Consider the following 19,779-nt stretch of genomic DNA (forward strand, 5'->3'; position numbering starts at 1 on the left):
AGCATCCGCACCATAGAATACGGTTTGGCAACAAAAAGGAATTATGTCCTGACACACATGACATGAATGAACCATCAGACCACGGATTACACAGGGAACAAGGCCAATGCCACAAAGTCACATACTGTACGACTCAATTACTTATCTCAGAATGACGAGGTTTTGGAGGTGGAGTTGAGACTTACTGGGTTGGAAGCAGCAGCTGACATGAGCGACCAATTGGAACACGGAAAACTACAATGATGTGAGCAAAACCTTCAAGCTCACTGGGACTCGGCATCTGTTAGGTGACCGAGCAGCATGACATGTGGTGGCGCATGACTACAGGACTACAGGTCAACACTGGGAACATGGACAGTAGGAGGTGTGCAAGCTCCAGGCCAGTCTGAGAGACCCCGTGTCAACACGCTGGAGAGTGACCCACCCGATGATGGCATTTAATTGTAATACAATGTGGCAGTCTAGAGAGTTCACCCGGAAGAACTGTGCAATTGAGTTATAACCCTGCGGGTTGGGGGAAACGTACATAAGCACAAATCTCATGATGCTTTAGATTTGTTTATAATTTTATATCAGCTCTACATTCACAGGTACCCTTGAACAAGTCTGACACACGGGCCAGGGGTTGGACACTATGACAGAGCTCTACCCCAGTAGCTGACTTTCCTTAGGGAACCTCAGGGGAGCCAGTTGAGGCTGAGAGGCAGCCACTCAGAAGGCAGGTAGTGCCAGTGTACAGAACATTCATACCTGTCTTTCTTAAATGCTCTGTGAAGCATCTCGAGAGACATAAATGTAATCTTAATTGTGCACGATTGTCCTCCCTATCTAGACACAACACGGTAATAAAGACCTCAGCGTCTAAGCCAGAAGAGTCAGGGAGTTGCTTGACTGTTTAGGACTACAGCAATTTAAATCAATTTCCATCCTATAATTGGTAATAAAGTATCTCGGAGACAAAGGTTCTGTGACCTTTTCATCATGATCATTACTAGTATTGTATAAAGAACCCAACTGATGCTAGCCAAGATGTCTCTTACATAAAAAGAATTTTAAAGATAAAAGCTGGAGATGTAGTTCAATGGTTCACTGCTTGCTTAGCAAGTCTTGGATTTAATCTCTAGCTACTCTCTCTCTCTCTCTCTCTCTCTCTCTCTCTCTCTCTCTCTCTCTCTCTCTCTCTCCCTCCTCCCCCCCCCCTCCTTCCCTCCTCCTCCCACTCCCTCCCTGTCAAGATAAAAACCACGTATACAAAGTAACATGTGACATCAAGCCTTAAGTTGCATGCTGGTTCCTTCTCTTGTTTTTCTTGAGTGTTGAGGACAACAGCCATAGATGTCTCATTGTAGCAACTGGTAGTTGTTAAAGTCACAGATCTTGTGTTGGGTGATGGAATCTAGAGAAAAAAAAATCAGTTTGACAGTTAAGATAGCTAGTTGCAACACAGGAAAATCCACTCCCGCCACCCCCTTTCCCCCTGGTCTGTGTAGCCCTGGCTGTCCTGGAACTCACTCTGTAGACCAGGCTCCTCGAACTCAGAGACCCACCTGCCTCTGCCTCTGCCTCTGCCTCTGCCTCTGCCTCTCTCTGCCTCTCTGCCTCTGCCTCTGCCCCTGCCCCTGCCCCTGCTTCTGCCTCTGCCTCTGCCTCCCAAGTGCTGGGATTAAAGGTGAGTGCCAGCTGTGATCCTCTTTGAATGCTTTACGAAACACAGTTTAAACATCTTAAATGTTTCAGAGCTCTTCATAGTCTCACTTGCCCTTACAGGACGCTCACTTTTAAAAGTAAAGTGAAATGCAGTCACACTGGCCCCAGGCTGATCCATTCGGCAGTCCAGTGTCCCACTAGGTTGTATCACAATGAAGAGACTCCTATCAGGACAGACATTCTGTTGGAGGGAGCTGGGACAGCTGTCGGCAAAGACTCCTGAGCTCTAATCCTAGAGCTACTTCAAATACCCATTGTTAGAAGGCAGAGTGTAAATTTTTAATTTTAATTATGACATTAACTATGATATCTAGACTGTGCCAGGCTGTCTACCCCGTTAGGGATTCCATGTTGAATACAAAGTTAGGCGCAGTTCCTAAAACCCAGTTTGTGGCCCAATGTATGAGGTTGGAGTTGGGGAACGCTAGGGTCTTATGGTTTGAGGCTTCATCGCTTTATGAAAATATCTGGTCACAGAGAGAGCTGGGCAGCTGGGCAGTACAGTGTGCTACCATTGGACACGATCCCTCCACCATGTCTGGGATGTGTACTGCTCCACAAACTTGTGTTGAAAGCTCAGACCCCGCTGGTGACGCTACCTTGGGAAGTGCTGGAAACTTTACGGGTAAAGCTTAGCAGAAGTGGGTGGCTGAGACGGGTCCTTGGCTCGGGTCCTGCCCTGGCTTCTCCTCTCCTCCCATGCTTCCCAGCTGCTATAAGCTGCTTTGCTCTGCTGTATACACCCCCAATCACGAGGTTCTGTCCACCCATGGTGCCAGGACAGTAGAACCAGTTGACCATGCATCAGGCCACAACATATCCTTCCCCGTGTCATTTTCCTCGGGAGTTTTGTCAAAGGAACAAAAATTGTGACTAATGTACTATCAGTTGTTACTACTAAGATGCTTACTATACACAACGGTCTTCTTACTACAAAAACAGCAGGGAACACAGCTGAGTGTTGGTGCTCACTGGCTGACACCTCCCATGAGACCACTGTACAGTTAGCTAGACAGTCGTATCTGAAGGGCCTTGAAGAGTGAAGCCTGTTGGAAGATGGACGGCTATGGTGGCTGTGTGGAACAAGGGAGAAAGATGGGTTCATTCTAGAAATAAAAAACAAAGGAAGAGGAGAAGAAAGAAAAGCTCATCTTAGTTTTGGCTTAAAGAATTGTTCCAGAATTTGACTGTTGCCTTCCTGTACAGACATGCTTCCATCTAAGACTGTGAGCTGGAGAGGGGTCCCCTGGGGGTCGTCAGAAGAGGGGAACATGCTAACTAGCACTTGGTGCATACACACGAATGCATGAGCACATGTGCACACACACAGTACTGTATACAGTTAAGACAGCTCTTGTGTCTCTGCGATGCTGAAGTGGGGCCCATGCTTCACTCCTTCCCTGCAATGCCTGCTGCAGGATGCGTGTCTCTTGCCCTTTTCTTGTACGTGTTTCTTCCATGTAAAAGCTATTGTCGGGGGCTGGAGAGATGGCTCAGTGGTTAAGCGCACTGACTGCTCTTCCAGAGGTCCTGAGTTCAAATCCCAGCAACCACATGGCTCTGTAATGGGATCTGATGCCCTCTTCTGGTATGTCTGAAGACAGATACAGTGTACTTAAATATCATAAATACATACATCTTAAAAAAAAAAAAAGCTACCGTCTTTTTTCTGTGTCCACGCCATGTTGAGGTTTTGCTTCACTGTACCTGGGTTTGGACGCACAGATGACAATCCGCTGCTCTCCCTACCTGGTCTATAAAGTAATGTCCACCCAGGCTGTAAGGGCTCTTTGGACCCCAGTTTTGCATATGGATTTCTGACTGGATCATTTTATAAGGTCAGGAAACAAAACAAACAACCCACTGAAAGGAAGCCTCTCTCTACCTAATCTGATAATTCAATATAACCCTCAAATTCCAAGTTTTACAAAAAGAAGACCATTGACACAGTGACTCTAACATGGAATACAGATTTGAAAAGGAGAAGTAGGTGATAAAAGGGACCGAGTTGTTCTAATTACAGCACTGAGGTCCAATGAGGTTTGCACAGAACAAATGCGACACTGCAGGGAAATGGGAAATGAGCCCGTATAGGAGGTGAGTGGAAGGGGGCATTGCCTATCAGCAGGACCCAGTCAGACAAACTACACGGCCTTTCTCCAGTCTGGTCACTGCAGACAGAGTGCAGCCCGGGCAATCAGAAAAAGTGGCTACCACTGTTAACAGCATTATTGTTCAGCTTTTTGAGGCAGGCTTTCATGTAGCCCAGGGTGTACATAAGCTACCCACCCTCCAGCTCTCCTCTCGACTGCTAGGATTCCAACTGCCCTGCTAAGAATTTTAAGCAGGAAAGATGCAGGAGATGTCACGGCCTCCCCTCTCCTCTGTCTCTTTTCTGTCCTCCCTAGTTCTTTCATTCTTAAAACAAAAACAAACTCCAACCCTCGGCCGGCCACGTTCTTTAATAGGACTTGGCACGAACCTAGGGCAAGCCAGTTTTCTAACCAAACTTCTGTGTGGTCTTACGGTCGGTGTATGGGACCAACATGCTGCCAACATCAATGTTTTATGGGTGTGGGGGACAAATCTCTATATTTAACTAAAACTTGGTAGCTGGTGGTGGGTGACACTGCCAAGTCGAGAGCACAGCGGACCAGGCCTTTTCTCTGCTCATCAAAAGTCCCAGAAGGCAGTTCAGTGGACATGCTCATTCACGGCTCACTCAGTTAGGCATCTCCGAGGCTTCCTGTGGGGTGAGTATCACTCTGGGGGGTATTCATGGCAAGAGCTTCCCCCTCAACAAGAGAGGCTTCAGTTATGAATGTCTCTGTCTTAGGGTGATGAAACACCGTGACTAAAGTTCCACGGGAAGGAAAGGGTTTATTTGACTTACACTTCCACTAACAAATGAAGTCAGGATAGGAACTCATGACTGGAACCTGGAAGCCGAAGAGGATGAAGCAGCCGTGGAGGGCTGCTTACTGGCCTGCTCTTCATGGCACACTGAGCCTGCTTCCTTCCAGTGCCCAGAACCACCTGCCCAGGTTGGCACTGCCCACAATGGCCTGTGCTGTCTCCTATCAATCACTAATTAAGGAAACGCCAATGGGCTTGTGCAGTCCCTTCTTATGCAGGCATTTTGTGAGTTGGGGTTTTCTCTCTTAGGTGACTCTAGCTCGTGTCAGGCTGACATAGAAGCCAGCCGCCACAATTTCCAAGCACTTCGCAATGATGAACCCGGCGCTGCCCCCTGTATACCCTGACAGGTTGACCTCAGTTCCACCTGGAGCTCATGGAGCAGGTCTGTCCTGCTGTCTGCTCATCCCGAAGGCTTCACTTCCACGGGCTGAGCCAAACTTTGCTCTTTCAGTACCGCTCCTCTAGTCCTGCTTGGTAAGACTCTCCTCACGGTTGTCTTGGATGCTCATAACTCAAGTCCGGGTAATCACCATCCCTCGTTTCTCCCGCACCCGGCCGTGAAAGCTATTGAAATGTCAATTAAAATCTGATGCTGCCACGACTCTACCAATATTAAGCTGGTATCCCTAAACGCCAAGGGCCAGCATCACTTAACACTTAATCACTTACAGCCTCTCCCCTACGGTCTCTCTCCTCCTTGCATTTCACACTACCGTGCTTCTAGGCTCCAGCTTTCCTTGCCCCCCCCCCCCCCAGTCCTCTCTTCTTCCTTTAGGCTATCCCGGGCTGACTACCTCTCCAGACTGAAGCAAGGACCTCCCTCACCTCACTTCATCTCCTTCATAATACCTACCACTACTGTCGCTCAAACCTGCTACCGATCTTCTTTCTTAGAGTGTAATTCTCACACGGGCAAGGACCGTGTGTTTCTTGTTAAGTGTTACACATGCAGTGCCTAAGAATACGCAATATGCTTAGTACATGAGCAGGGCAAAGTAAGTTATTTTACTGTACAATAGATAAACTAGCCTCAATGTCTTGTGTGTGTGTGTGTGTGTGTGTGTGTGTGTGTGTGTGTGTGTACGTGTGTGTGTGTGTGCATGTATGTCAGCTAAGACGGGCCACTTGCCAGGTTGATAATCACCTAGGAGACAACCTCTTGACATATCTGTGAGGAAGTTAGGAGAGTGGGTTAACTGGAATGGGAAGACCCATTCTAAGTGTGAAAGGCACCATTCCATTCCACGGGCTCAAGGCCTGCACTGAGAGGAAGAAGTGAGCTGAGATCCAGCCCTCACCGTGCTGTTCTGACTGGATGAAATGTGAGCTGCTGCCTCTTGCTTCTGCCTTTATGACTTCCTACCAACTGTGACAGGCTTCATTCTAAATGGTCAGCCAGAATAACCCCACCTACCCACCACCTTCCTTCCTTCCTTCCTTCCTTCCTTCCTTCCTTCCTTCCCTTCCTTCCTCCTCCTCCCTCCCCCTCCCTTCCTTAAGCTGCTGTGGTATGATATTTTGTCTCATCAAAGAGACAGGTAACTAATCCAGTATTCTTGTGGAAAAAGCAAGAATGGGTTAAGGCAGCTTCTAACATTCCTTTCAGCTCTGATACTGCCCAGGGTCATCCTTAACCTGGCACCTTTCGGAGGGTGCACTGAGGAGTCAGCCCTGGGCTGTCATTCACGGAACTCTTTGCTATCCCAGACAAGGAAGTAAAGTGGCTTAGCACTAGGCCACTCCAGTGCCACCGACGATTTTCTCTATTATAATCATGGGCTCTGCTCTATCAGTCTCTGCGGTGGATTCCGCGATGCTCGACTTAGTTGTGGTAGTCTTTTTGTTCCTACTGGATGCGTCTGTATAGACAATTAAACCATGGAAGGATGGCTTCTCTCAGCCTTTAAGGCATCTGCCCCGATTCTGTTTCCTTGACTGGCTGCTCTAGAGCACTGTTGAAAAGGGCAGTAGCATTGCCATGCTTCTTGTATGAGACTTGAAGCTTACGCTGAGGTTTTCACTGTTAAGTAATTTACCAGCCACTTCTTAGCACATACATGGACAGGAAGAAGGTGTTCCTGCTTCTCGAGGCATGTTTGACACGAGTGGATGTTCAATTATCTTTCATGGTTTTTAACACCACTGGGAAAAGTAACAGGAGACCAATCCTGTCACTTACTATTCTCATATTCTTAGCCTGATACTTGGTTTTATGTACATTTTATTTTTAGCAAACTACTAAAGTTGATTCACTAATGTTTCATTTTAGACTTTTAATATCCATGTTGACAAAATGAGTGATTGCATTAAGATCTTGAAAAATGGGCCTTGAAAAATTGGGTGTATAACTCCACCTCTTTGTTTAGTTCTGCAATAATTGTTATTTTTGGTAAAAACCTAGTACTAAAATTATATAGAGGAGATGCCATTTTATAAGATATACAAACTATAAATTTACCATTTTAGCTATTTGACTGCATGTTTCAATAAGAGTACATTCACAGTACTGTGAAACTACCAGCACTTACGAATTTCGAGAACTTTCTCAGGATCCCAAACCAAATCTCTGTATCCACTAAACAGTAACTTCCCACCCTCATGCTCCCTGCAGTTGCTTCGGGAAACCCTGGTCACATGCCCTGTCTCTGTAACTTTGACTGTTCCGGGGACATCGTGTGCCTGGCTTATTGCCCTGGCACGGTGTCTCCACCGTGTGGAGCGGGTACCAGGTTCTCCTTTTGCAAGCAGGAGACTGCACACCGTGTGGACACGCTGTGTTTGCTTTGCTGTCATCTGATACTCGGGTTGCTTCTCCCGTCCGCCGCTGTGAACAATGCTGCTGTGCTTACAGACATACAACCCTCACTCACACTCGGACTCACATTAGGGGCGGGGTATATATGTCCCCGCAGTGGAGCCGCTGGGTCACTGGTAACTCCACACAGTGTTTTCCTTAGTGGTTACAATGCTTATGTCTCCCTTAGCAGCATCTAAGGGCTCTAATTGCCCACAACTTCTTCAACACTTTTTTGGGGGGAGGGGATTGTAAGGTTCTGATTCACACTTCCCTAGTGGTTAGTGCTGTTGAATACTTCTTCATGGGTGATTGTACATTTGCAGGTTTTCTGGAATTTCTTGTTATATCTTTGTCCCATTTCTTACTATTATCTTTTGAGTCACAGTTTTAATGCATTCTTCACAGAAGTCTGCTGTGACATCCATCTGCTTTTACTTCTGCTGTCTCCCTTCAGGGTTGGTCCTGTCCACTCCCCAGGGTCCCTGAGATGGAGGCAAGGATCCCTCTTGCAGAATCCTCCTCCTGGGTGGTGGGAGAGCTCTGGTCCTCTATCCCATGCACGAGGCTCTCTGCCCTTCTGAAGCCAAGTTTCCTTGAGGGACATATTCTGGTTGTCGTAAACCTCAGAGGCTGCGCAGATTTCCCCCAAGAGTCAGGTAGGTCTTTCTCACTTCCTTTCACTTCTGTCCAGGGCTCTGATGGTGGGTGTGGCCCCGTCCTCTGGCAGCAGTTTGGTGGATGGTGAGAGATGCTCTCTGGCTCCTTTTCACTTTTTGTGATGCTCGGTTTGTTTGTATTTTCTGTGTCCTGATTCAGTTTCAGCATCTCATCTCCAAATTTACCAGTGGGAAAGTGTTCATCCCACTGCCTCGATTTTCAAAGGTCCCTACTGTGCATCCCCACTGTGCAGCCCCACTGTGCAGCCCCAGGTCCCTTTGCAGTGCTGTGCATCGATGGCCTTGCCTCCCTGTCTCAGCACTGCCTGCATTATTTACTATTTAGATGGCCAGGCTTCAGCATGGCCCACCCTCCTGTCCTTCTCTCTTTCCACGGTGAGTGTCTAGTGGTGGCACTGATGTTTAAGAAAAAAACTGACTGAAGATTAAAATAGCATGATCCCATCCAGCTACTGTTCCTCTGCTTGGAAGCCAGGGGAGACACCTCGGCCTCAGTCCTGTTTGCAGAACACTGGATTCTGAGCTGCACAATTTGAAATCTACTAGTTTGCAATCTTACTATTGATAGAAAATTTCACTACTAGTATGACATCCCACTCCCTATGAGGAGGATCCCTAACTGGAGATTGGGTGGCTGGAATGGGCTCTGACTTCCAAAGGGGACCTCAGGACTCTGTGAACTGTAGTAGCTCAGGCTTCCATCAGAGAGGACCCCAGGTAGGGTGGGGCAGCAGCATCCACCTCAGGCCTCTGCACTGATGTCTAGTCAAGTGTCTCTCTTGGGGTCTCTGTCCTTGGCTAGCTGAAGCCCTGGCTCCCTGCATCCACCGACGTCTCTTCCGTCTCTTCCGTCTCTTCCGTGTGCACGCACTTCCCCTTCTGAGAAGAGAAACCGCGCGGTTGGACTAACATCCTACTTTATGAGCGCTTAACCTTTTGCTCTCTTTCGAGGTCTTCTTTCCAAATACTATCTCCACATGCAGCCACACTCTAAGTTCCCTGCGGGCTTCGCCTCACACCTGAACCGTCATCACTTGAGGTTCTAGGGTGTTAACATTAACGCCTAGCAGGCAACAGCAACAGAAAAGGAGCCGAAGCCTCAGGTCCTCTGAAGTCTCGTGAGAACTACCTTCCAGCCATAAGCAGTGAGCACAGACAGGCTGAGCGGTCGGTAATGTGGCATTAGGAGGTGGCGCTTTGAAGTTCCTTTTATGTGCTGGGAGCCATGGGGCAGCTGGTACACACTGGGGCCTTGCTTAAGAGTGGGACTGCTGCAGGGCTTGGTGAACCTCTAATCTTAACAACAGTTTTATAGAGCTGGCCATCATGTCACAAATGACAAGTACAAAAATGCCGATGGCCACCATGACTTCCACACCAGCACACACCTTTCTTCTTATGGATGTAGAACACCCTTGAGCTCACATCATTTCTGCCCTGAGCTAAACTCACAGAGGACTCTTTGTTGGGAGGTGGCATTTTGTGCTGAGGGAGGCTGAAGGAACTGACTTGAGTTGAAGATGGGTAGCCTGACTGGCCAGGGAAATTCAAGAACTATTACCTGGACTATTGGGAGAGCTTAGGGACATTTCCCAAGTCCGTTCTTTCCCTAGCTTTCCCTAACAAAAGCCAAAGCAGCCGATTGACAGAACCAAATCAATGATATATTGGTGCACACATGGTCTTTAGATGTTAGAATTACAGACTCTATTGTCCAGTTTTCAATCATGTGTAGTGTGACTGGTGAGCTCCTGGGCCTGGGTCCTGGGAAGGATACATGGGAAGGGAAGGGCAGGCCAAGGGACAGACAGCCCTCCGTTTTTTTCTTTTTTTTTTTTTTTTTTTTTTTTTTCTGAACCCTCAGCCTTTGGTGACTAGTTCTTATCTGTGCAATGGGACTAGGAGACAAGGGGAGCTTAAACTAACCCTCAGGTGTCCATATAATTATGAATCCCCAAGGTTCGTGGTCTCCAGAGTAGCCATTGTTCCGTGAAATGCCACAGTTAGGCACTTAGCTGGCCAGCCAATGAGGGACACATGAATAGCTCAGGCCAGCATGGGAAGGCCCAGAAGCTATCAGGGACCCTTTTTCCTGAAGTTCTGACTTGGGGAAGCAGTTAAGTAAAATGTTCTTTGTAAGTTACGCAGAAGTCATGTCAAGGGTAAACTTTATTTTTCTGACAGCTCTGCGGAGAATATTACACTATCTCCCCACAATAGCATAAATGTTCTCCCCACAATAGCATAAATGCAGGTCTTATCTCTTGAATGTAGCCCAGACAATGAAGGGGAGGCTGAGATTGAAGCAGTCTCATGAGAAAGGCCAAACCCATATTATTTGATAACATCAAAAGGAGGGGCCGGCGTGACCAAGAATGAGCACAGCACCGAGCCATACAGCCTGACAGTCCTGCCTGTCAGTTCTCACCAGGCAAGGTCCTCAGACCCTGCGACCTTTGAGATGTGACATGGGAACTGCCATTCATGGGAGTGCCAAGGAGAGCCAGAGAACTGGAAAACAGTTTTAAGTGACACACCCACATTCTGACATTGGGACAGGTAGTACCTGGTTCTTGCTACTGGGAATTTGATGCTTGTTTTCTTGTTGATTTTCGTGTATATTCAAGGGTGTTCTTGCTCAGAAATCCCCATTTCTCCTTCTGCTTGAATGAATCATGGAGAATGCTGGCCCGGGTACAGTGCTGTTTCAGGGAAAATGGGCTCTGGGGAGTGAATGGGGGACAGGGACTCCTTGTAAGGAAGGCAGCGTGGCGTCTCACACCCTCTGTGGGCCACTTGAGTAAGGCAGGGATTAAATGCTTTCTGTTTGAATTCCACAGGGTGACATTCTGTGCCTGTTCATGTCCTATATCAGCAACACACAATGGCCGGGAAGGCAGGATGTGCGGTGCTAACTCAATGCCAGACTCCATGAAATTCTCCTAAGGATCATTCACTTTCTCTGAGGCACTTCTCAGCAGCTTCACGTAAACCCACTGACTGTAAGACTGGACAGAAAGCTACGAGCAACCAAGCGCACCACTCGGCCCCGGTGTTTTCATTTTGGATGTCTACTTGCAAACTTGAAGGTGGATATAAAAAGATGCTTCTAACTCTTTTAAATATTTAATCCAAACTGCTCTGAAGACTCTCCCTAGCTCAAACTCACACTGCCTATTCCAGTTGGAGTAAATTGAATGAATAAATACTGAATATTGCCTTTTATAGCTTATCACGAAATAATTTTCTTCTCAAATCCATGCCTTAAAAGTTTCTGTTTATCTTAGTGTATTTTTTCTATTCTTTTTTTAAAAATTTATTCATTTATTTTAGAACGGGATTGCGGCTTCTTCATACACGTGTGGGCAAGTGCACTGCCATGAAGCTCTATCTTCAGTCTCTCTTAGTATGTTTTGAGGATGCAATATTTCCTTCCTTCCTCCTCTTCTCCCTCCTTTCCCTTCTGCAGAATGACCCTCGGATCCTGCACGGAAGGCGAGCATTCCACAACTAAGCCTAGTTCACCAGCCTGGGAATAAAATGTGTTCTAGAGAAATGTTTAAAATAACAGAGGTTTGGGGAATAAGAGTGTTCAAAGGTCACATGGTCCCTCTGTCGTGGCACTGTAGTGACATTTTTATGCACGCAGGAATGCTGTCGCTCAGGACTCCTGAGAAGGCCAACCACAGCATATACCGCGTCACATCTTCTTGGGTCTCCCTTGGCCAGTGTATAAGGAAAGGATCAAGTCTGTGCAGACCTGGAGGGACACCAAGCACAGGACTGTGCTGTGCCTGTCAACCTGGGCTTGATGGACAGATGTGGAGGCAATACCTTTGTTCTGTGCACACCACAGGAGAGGCTCCGTTATAATTCAATTCAGAAAGAGAATTAACTGTGCTAATTGGCGTTTGAAAGATACCTGGCTCAGGCTGGAAGACTTGGTGTATCAGGGGGGTACCCAGAAGCCACGGGGACTCATCTTACACAGGCGGGCCTGGAATACACAATGCCCGGATACTGCCAAGGGCATAGCAGCTGGTGTAATCAATGACAGGTCAGCAACCGGACGTCAATTAGGGGGAGGAAAGGAGCACAAACTGGGGTCTCTGAGCCAGCCCTGGCATGCAGAGAATGTTGCCGGGGGCCTTGGGTAGACACAGCAGGTAGGCAGTCGTCCCCTAAAATCCCAGCCCGAGCCAACCAACAAAACAACCGGAAGAACTTAGCCTGGCTGTAACAGGCACTGCACAGGACGCTGGAGCAACAGGAAGGCTGTCAGCCACCCAGCCTGGAAATAGCAGGAGTGCGGCTGCGGCTACCGCCTGCCCCCACAGCGGCGATTCCCGAACTCTGCAACTGTTAGTTGTTGTTTTGGACGGCTGATACCGGTCATGCACCGACGTGTTTTCAAAGCTCTGTTCTGGTCTGAGGCTGTTGTCAGTTTGATTCACTTTTCCAAGAAACCAAACAAGATCCCGGCTGTGGAACATGGGATGTCCGAAGGTTCTATTCTTGGCATTCAGAAAAATAAACAGCGTTTGGCTTTGGGACGGGAGCTAAAGGGTAGCTTTTTTTCCCCCTTTCAATACTTTCTATGCAAAGACAAACGGCTCTGTAGCAGATAGTAAAAAGTGCTTTTGATTGCCTTATCGAAAATGTACAGGGTCAATCATCAATCATTTAAAAGATACTCATAAAATGTATGAGTTTTTGTGTGAATGTAACTTTGGAAAACGAGGTTATCCATTTTTATCTATTCAAGGAGAACATCAAAAAGAGAGTGAGATAAGCCAGGACTTTAGGATTTAGAAATGAGGGTGAGGTGGGGAAGGGGGGCTGAATAAAAAAACCCAGGAGGAAAGGGAAGCTAGAAGGGAGAGAGGGAGAGAAAGAGGGAGAGAGGATACTTATGGGGGGCAGTCCTAAAGGACCCAGGACCTCAGTCTCAGAAGAGGACTCGGAAGATAAGGGAAAAAGAAGAACCAGAAAACTGGGAGGAGCAGAGAGAGGAGAGGACTGGGGGGCGGGGAGGGGGGAATGGAGGAGGGAGAGTGTGGGGGAGGGGGAGGAGGAGGGCAGGGGAGCAGGTAGCTGGGCTCTAAGCATTCACAAGGAAGAACAGGAGAGGAAAGGCTGAAAGGAGAAGCACACACAGGGAGAGAGCACTGAGGGACCAGGTAAGGACCCGCGAACAGGGTAATCTGCTGTTACGGTGGAGCTGAGCCCTCCCAGAATTCCTGCGTCTAACCCCCAATCCCTAGCACCTTGGAACATGGCTGTATTTGGAGGCAGGACCCAGAAGGGGTTGAACCAGACCTCACTTAAGGAGGAAGTGTGAACTCAAAAAAGGAAGCCACACAGGAAAGGGATGTCACCTGCAAGTCCAGGGGCAGCCATAGGAGATCTGCCTGATCCCGCTTTGCCCTTGGCCTTCCAGATTCCACAATAGTGAGAAATGAGCATTTCAGCTGTCTGGTCTGCAGGGCTCGATCCCACCAAACCAATACCTTTGTCAATCTCAGGGATGAAGATTGAAAATTTATCCTTGGAGCTGAGTCCAGAATTCATCCTGCTTGGGATGAGTTCATTGTAGGGTGTTGAGCCTAGCATAAAGGGGGGAAGGAGCAGAAGGACAGAGAGGAGAGGAGGGAGGAAGAAGGAAAAGGAGGGAGAGGAGGGCGAGGAGGAGGAGGATGAGGAGGAAGAGGAGAAAGAGGAGGAGGAGGGTGAGGAGGGTGAGGAGAAAGAGGAGGGTGAGGAGGAAGAAGAGGAGGAGGAGAAAGAGGAGGTCGAGGAGGAGGAGAAGAGGAGAAGGAGGGTGAGAAAGAGGAGGGCGAGGAAGAAGAGGAGGGTGAGGAGGAGGAGGGTGAGAAGGAGGAGGGTGAGGAGGAAGAGAAAGAGGAGGGTGAGGAGGAGGAGGAGGAGGAGCAGCAGCAGCAGCAGCAGCAGCAGCAGCAGCAGCAGCAGCACACCCCTGAGAACGCAGACTCATGGCTATATGGCCCTTCTTAAGTGTTCTGTGGTCCTCCAAGTAGAATGACTGGTGGATCCCGCCCACCACCATCACGCATATGGACAGCTTCTGATGGCCAGCTGTCTAATTTAGTATCTTTCCCTCCCTGAAAATCTTGGGTGGCACATGGTACAGGGTGCCTGCAGAACCCAAGCCAGCCAGTTTACCCTGGTCATTCTGTGCTCACCACTGAGGCTGAGGGGGCTCAGAGCGAGCAGGTTTCCTAAACAGGAGCAGGGGGTTAAGGCCGCTCCAATATCCTCTCCTTGTGAACTGGTCTCCAGCCGGCAGTAAGGGGCGAGTGTGCCTATGACTGTTAGAGAAGATGCCCCGAGGCTGAACTATTAATCTCAGGCCCAGGCCACACGGGCAGCATCCCCTCCACCCCGCCAGTCCTGCCCTTATACCAGAGCCCCAAGGCAGTATTCTCCTTGAGCTCCTGATAGCCATGTGACTCCCCCCCCCCCCCCATTCCCCCTGCTTGTATTCCACCGTCTGTTCCTACCTAAGACCCATTTCTCTGACAGGTACTGGATCCTTGCTTCCTTCTTGCCCTTGTAGGGACCAATGATGAGGCTGGCCAGCTGAGGGGCTGGGCTGACTTGGCCCCCACACAGGAGCACTAGTTCACACAGCTTGGCTCTGGGAGGGCTGCTGGCTGGTGCGATGAACATCTTCGGCTGATTGGCAAAGAGGGTTCCTTGGTATTGCTGGGTACATAAGTGGCGTTCACGTCGGCAGATCTGTGGGCAGACGGAAGGAAGTCAGTGGGGGCAGAACTCACTCTATGTGGAGATCGGGTTAACAGTGAAGCTCAATTCTCTTCAAAATACAGACTCAAGGTAAGGTTGCTGCACTGGTCGATTTCTGTCAGTATGACAGTGTAAGCGAGGCAGACACAGCCAGAACTCTCTCTTGGCTCATGGTTTCAGAGGGGTCAGCCCATGGTTGCTGTTCTAGGAGTGGTTTCTGGGAAACAAGACTGCAGAACAAGGGCTGGGGGAAAGGCACACTCTAGTGACCAGTTCCCTCCAGCTAGTCCCTAACAGTCCATTTAGTCATGAGCCCATGCAGATTAATTCTATGATGAAGTTACCACCTTCCCGATCTAACCACTTCTCAAACAGCATGGCCAGCGGGAGACCGAGGCTCAAAGCACTGGCCTTTGGGGTCCCACTTTATATCCAAACCACAAGGACAATCCATTGTTCCACAAATTTTACATTCCCCAAACCCGAGAAGACGATGATGGGAAAGATATTTTTCAAAGTGGATATGGATAAAAGTCTAGGAGTACAACACACTTTTGAATTATCACAATCTTAAAACAAAGTATTAAAGATTAACCAACCGATAAACAGACTACATCTCTGAGCACTGGTTAAGTAGCTCGGAGGACCGTGTTGGCGAAGGAGGGGGAATAGCTACCACTGGTACTGCTCTTGCCAGCCACCATTCAACTCAGGGGCCTCCAGGGCTCTCTCGCAAGTGACTAACAGATCCTAGAACTGCTTCAGACTAGACACCAGGTGAGACCGCAAAGGTTTAGAAGGAGAGTTCTCATGGAGGACGTCCCTCAGCGAGAGCAGGTGTGTACGTGCCCTCATAGGGGTATCCTAGAAGATGTCTGAAGGAGTCATTCTGATCACGGTCTGAAGGGTGTTTTAGGCAGCCTTTGAGAACAAGTGTCAGACAGTGGGGAGCATTTGAGAAATAGACAAATGTATCAGAACTCCCCTGCTGTCTCAAACAGTTGTGCTGTCCAAGGGACAACAGTGAGGCACATTTTAAAAAACATTTTACTAATAACGGATTGGTGAAGATTTTTTAAAAATAGAAATAATATAGGAGCTGTTGGGAGTTATGTATTCTGAATGTTTTAGCCAGTCTCTTTCCAATACCTGGGATCAATAGCTTAGGGAGATTAGGGACTTTGATGTCAAGTATAAGGGGAAGGAACTCTTTTAAGAAGAGTGAATCCAGGCTGGGCCTCTGTTCGGAGGGTGAAAGACCCTGCAAGCGGTGGACAGTAGTTGCTTAGTTAACACCTCCAGATGGTTTCCCACTCACTCTGCACACTACAGTGGTGGTGGGCTTTGCTTCAGAGCCAGGTCTTGCTGTGTCAGTTAGAGAGGCCTGGAACTCTCTTCACATTCCCGCAGGCCTCTAACTCTCTGTCTTCTGTGTCTATCTCCTGAGTGCTGGGATTATGTAAGCACGACCACATCTAACCCTAATGTAAAACAAGGGCCCAGCTATGAAAATGAAGCTTCACCATCATGGGGGCCCACTCGATATACTTCAGTTATGAATCTTCTTTTCCTTTGAGTTTTACAGTACTGGGTATCAGCGGTGTGCCCTGACTGGCGACCGGCAGCAGGCCCCTGCTGTATCAATGGTCCTTTTATTAACACGGTCAGGAGCAAACCAGTATCACTGTGAAAACAGCGGTGGCTGGAGAGAGCTACTCTATCTATACCATGAGTCAAATGCAGAGAAACCAGGGTCACCACTGTCCACCAAGGTGCTGAGCTACTGGACCGAGCTGCATTGAGATAGATAACTATAACTATTATATAATGATAATATATAATGATTATATATAGTGATTGATGACTGCGGCTGATGGACACTAAGTAAAAAGTGACTTTCTGTACATTAGACATTGTTGTGTATTAATTCACTAACGCCTTTTCTTCCAAAATGGCAGGCAGGAACCATGGGTGTTATAAATGTATGCTAGCTCATGTGCTCTGCTCAGGGCATTACAGCCCAGTGGAAGATGGGCTTGGTCCAAGACAATCCAAGTGACCTCGTTTCCTCTGCAGATGGCACACTCCTACCCCATAAGGGTAGGTGGGATTTGGGGAAGTTTCCCTTCTGCCCTTTGGGCCAGATGGTCATGCCTCTGTGGGTTACATGCAGTTACTGAGTCCCTGGGACATGATAAAAGTGGCCGAATTGGAAGACGGCAAGTCTAGAATCTCAAACAACCTAAGTCCTGGACTAACCAATTGGAGACACATCCTTCATATTCCGGTATACTAGAAAACCGATTATAAGATATATATAGTAGCAGCAACAAGAACAAGTGATTTGGGTTTGCTGGCACACACATGACAATTTGAAGGTGAGGGAGGTAGATCTGGAATTCAAGGCCAGCCTCAGCTATACAGTGAGTCCAAGCCTGCTTCTGTTATGTGCAACCGTGTTCCAAACAAACACACAAACAAGAAATGCCGTCGAGTTCACTGCCCCCCCCCCCCAGTTCACTGTCTTACAGTATTCTAATCAGTAGGCGGCCTGTTCTTATTCAGGGAAAGGCCAACCTCGGCTGTCTCAGGGTGTGGCTTTAGTTGCTAATTTCTGTGGTTAGGTATTGTTTCCTCATCAAGCCCATGCATTTGCCGTGCTCACTTGTGCTGGTGAATGTGGGAAACGGGGTCCCTGACTTCAGACTGTAACACTAAAGTCGACAGATCGAGACTCTTCTCTTTGTTTGTTTATTCAGCCTGAAAGCAGAGGAGGTAGTGTTTTAAGAAGTCAAAGCAGTGGAGCCTGCACGGCTTTGCCTTCCTGCTGTGGTTTGAATGTGATGTGTCCCGCTCGGGCTCGCGGTCCAAGGCTGGTCACACAGCATGGGAAGGCTGTGGAACCTTTAGGAAGTGGAGCCTTGCTGGAGGAGGTGGGTCACTGGGCGTAGCCTCTGAGGGGCTACAGCAGGCATCGTTTCCTGCTCACTCTCGGCTTCCTGTGTGCCCATGGAAGTGACCAGCAGGCCTCCCATCCCCTCTGCCATGTCTTCTCCCTCCGTGATGGAGCGATCACTTTGAACAGTGAGGCACAGCAAACACTCTGCCTTTAAGTGACGTCTTCTCTAGTGTCTGGTTAAAGTAATGAGAAGAACAACTAAGACCCTCTGTCCAAACCTAAGTAAAACGAGGACAGGGATGTACGAGGAGCTCATTGCCACAGACACCGTCCGTGATGACTGGCACTGTGCTCGCCGCTAAGCTCTGGTGAGGTCCTTCCTGTGAGGAAGGCTTAGGAACAGGCTGCTTCTCGGGGCTCTTACTAGTCTTCCTAGCCTCTCAGACTTTTTTTTAGCAAACTGCGAAATCGTCCGAAAGGACAGGAACCCATGCAACCCAACCCTTAGAGGCACCCCATAACTCTGAGTGCATGCAGGGACCCATGCAACCCAGCCCTTAGAGGCACCCATAACTCTGAGTGCATGCAGGGGCCCATGCAACCCAGCCCTTAGGGGCACCCATAACTCTGAGTGCATGCAGGGGCCCATGCAACCCAGCCCTTAGAGACACCCCATAACTCTGAGTGCATGCAGGGACCCATGCAACCCCACCCTTAGAGGCACCCATAACTCTGAGTGCATGCAGGGACCCATGCAACCCCACCCTTAGGGGCACCCATAACTCTGAGTGCATGCAGGGACCCATGCAACCCCACCCTTAGAGGCACCCATAACTCTGAGTGCATGCAGGGGCCCATGCAACCCCACCCTTAGAGGCACCCATAACTCTGAGTGCATGTAGCCAAGGTGACTGCAGGTCATTGACAGCCTTGGGACCCTGACCCTGGCTTGTGCGTTTTCCTTTCAGCAAAGCACCATTACCTCAACTGTGCCTTTTTAAAGTTATTTGAGAACATTAAGGCTCTACACTGCACAAAAGGGAAACCAAGCTACTGACAGAGTGCGCCCCTGTGTGCTCCTCTGTCCTCCCTATTCCTTTAGAGGGAGAGGAACTCACATCCCATTTTCAAAGCTGCCTTAGTCTCCTTTGTTGCCACAATTCAAGGCAACTTCCTTAACCTCCAACTTCACTGCAAACTTCACACACGTGTACACACACACATACACTCACACACACACACACACACACTCACACACACACACACACACACACACACAAGATGCTGGGCATGCTTGAGGGTATCTGGGGATGATGGGAGGCAGTAGGGACAAGGGGTGAATCGACGAGCAGATGGCTGGGTGGTCACTGTGATGCTATTTCTGTTGACACCTCACCCAGAGCCCCAGAGATTGCTCAACTAACTCTTTCCGAGGAGACCGCTCAGTGGACAGATGGTCTGTTGTGCAGTTATGAGGAACTGAGCTTAGATCTCCATCGCTCATGTAGGAACCCTTTTGGGACGGTGAAGAACCTGTAACCCCAGCAAGTGCAGAGGTGGGGTGGGATGGGAGCATCCTCGGGAAGAGTTGGGTACTGAGCTTCCGGTTCGGAAACAGACCCAGCCTTGGTGAACTTGGAAATGAGTGAAGAAGACAACGGTGTCACCCTCTGACCTCCACATGCACTCCCACACAGTGCTCTCCCACTCGTATGAACACACACATGAAGAACCAGAAGGGCAAAGCTAAAAAAGAACAAAAAAGAAAGTCCTAGCCTGTACACCAAGTCAGAACGACTGTGAGGCTGAAATCTGCGAAAGGAGGACTGGAGACAAGTATGGATTAGGAATATTGGCATGGACTCAACTTTCTTGGTGGGAGAGAAGGTGTCCTCTTCTACACAATTTCATCTCATGTCAACAGACAGCGTTTGAATGGCCAGCAGAGTGGAACCCCAAAGTGTCTCAGAGGCCACCAGAGCCGACTAAGAAGGGCACGTGCAAGTTACAGA

At 48.7% G+C, this 19,779-nt stretch overlaps 1 protein-coding gene across 1 annotated transcript; it reads right to left on the reverse strand.

Moving 5' to 3' along the window:
• Positions 1-1,228: 1,228 nt before the first annotated feature.
• LOC116914449 (microcephalin-like) lies at positions 1,229-14,854 on the reverse strand. The gene is made up of 2 exons (XM_032918750.1): positions 14,622-14,854; positions 1,229-1,396 (listed from the first exon to the last, which is right to left on the reverse strand). The coding sequence occupies exons 1-2, from the start codon at positions 14,788-14,790 to the stop codon at positions 1,341-1,343; spliced, it is 225 nt and encodes a 74-aa protein (XP_032774641.1). The 5' UTR covers positions 14,791-14,854; the 3' UTR covers positions 1,229-1,340.
• Positions 14,855-19,779: the final 4,925 nt, after the last annotated feature.

This window comes from Rattus rattus, chromosome 13, assembly GCF_011064425.1.
Source record: "Rattus rattus isolate New Zealand chromosome 13, Rrattus_CSIRO_v1, whole genome shotgun sequence".
NCBI classification, from domain to species: domain Eukaryota; kingdom Metazoa; phylum Chordata; class Mammalia; order Rodentia; family Muridae; genus Rattus; species Rattus rattus.

Excerpts from the sequence above, each read along its gene's own strand:
- LOC116914449 (XM_032918750.1), bottom strand. The coding sequence starts at position 14,790 with ATGTTCATCGCACCAGCCAGCAGCCCTCCCAGAGCCAAGCTGTGTGAA. Across the intron at positions 1,397-14,621 it reads GTCAGAGAAATGGGTCTTAG|ATTCCATCACCCAACACAAG; the intron begins GTAGGAACAGAC and ends TTTTTTCTCTAG.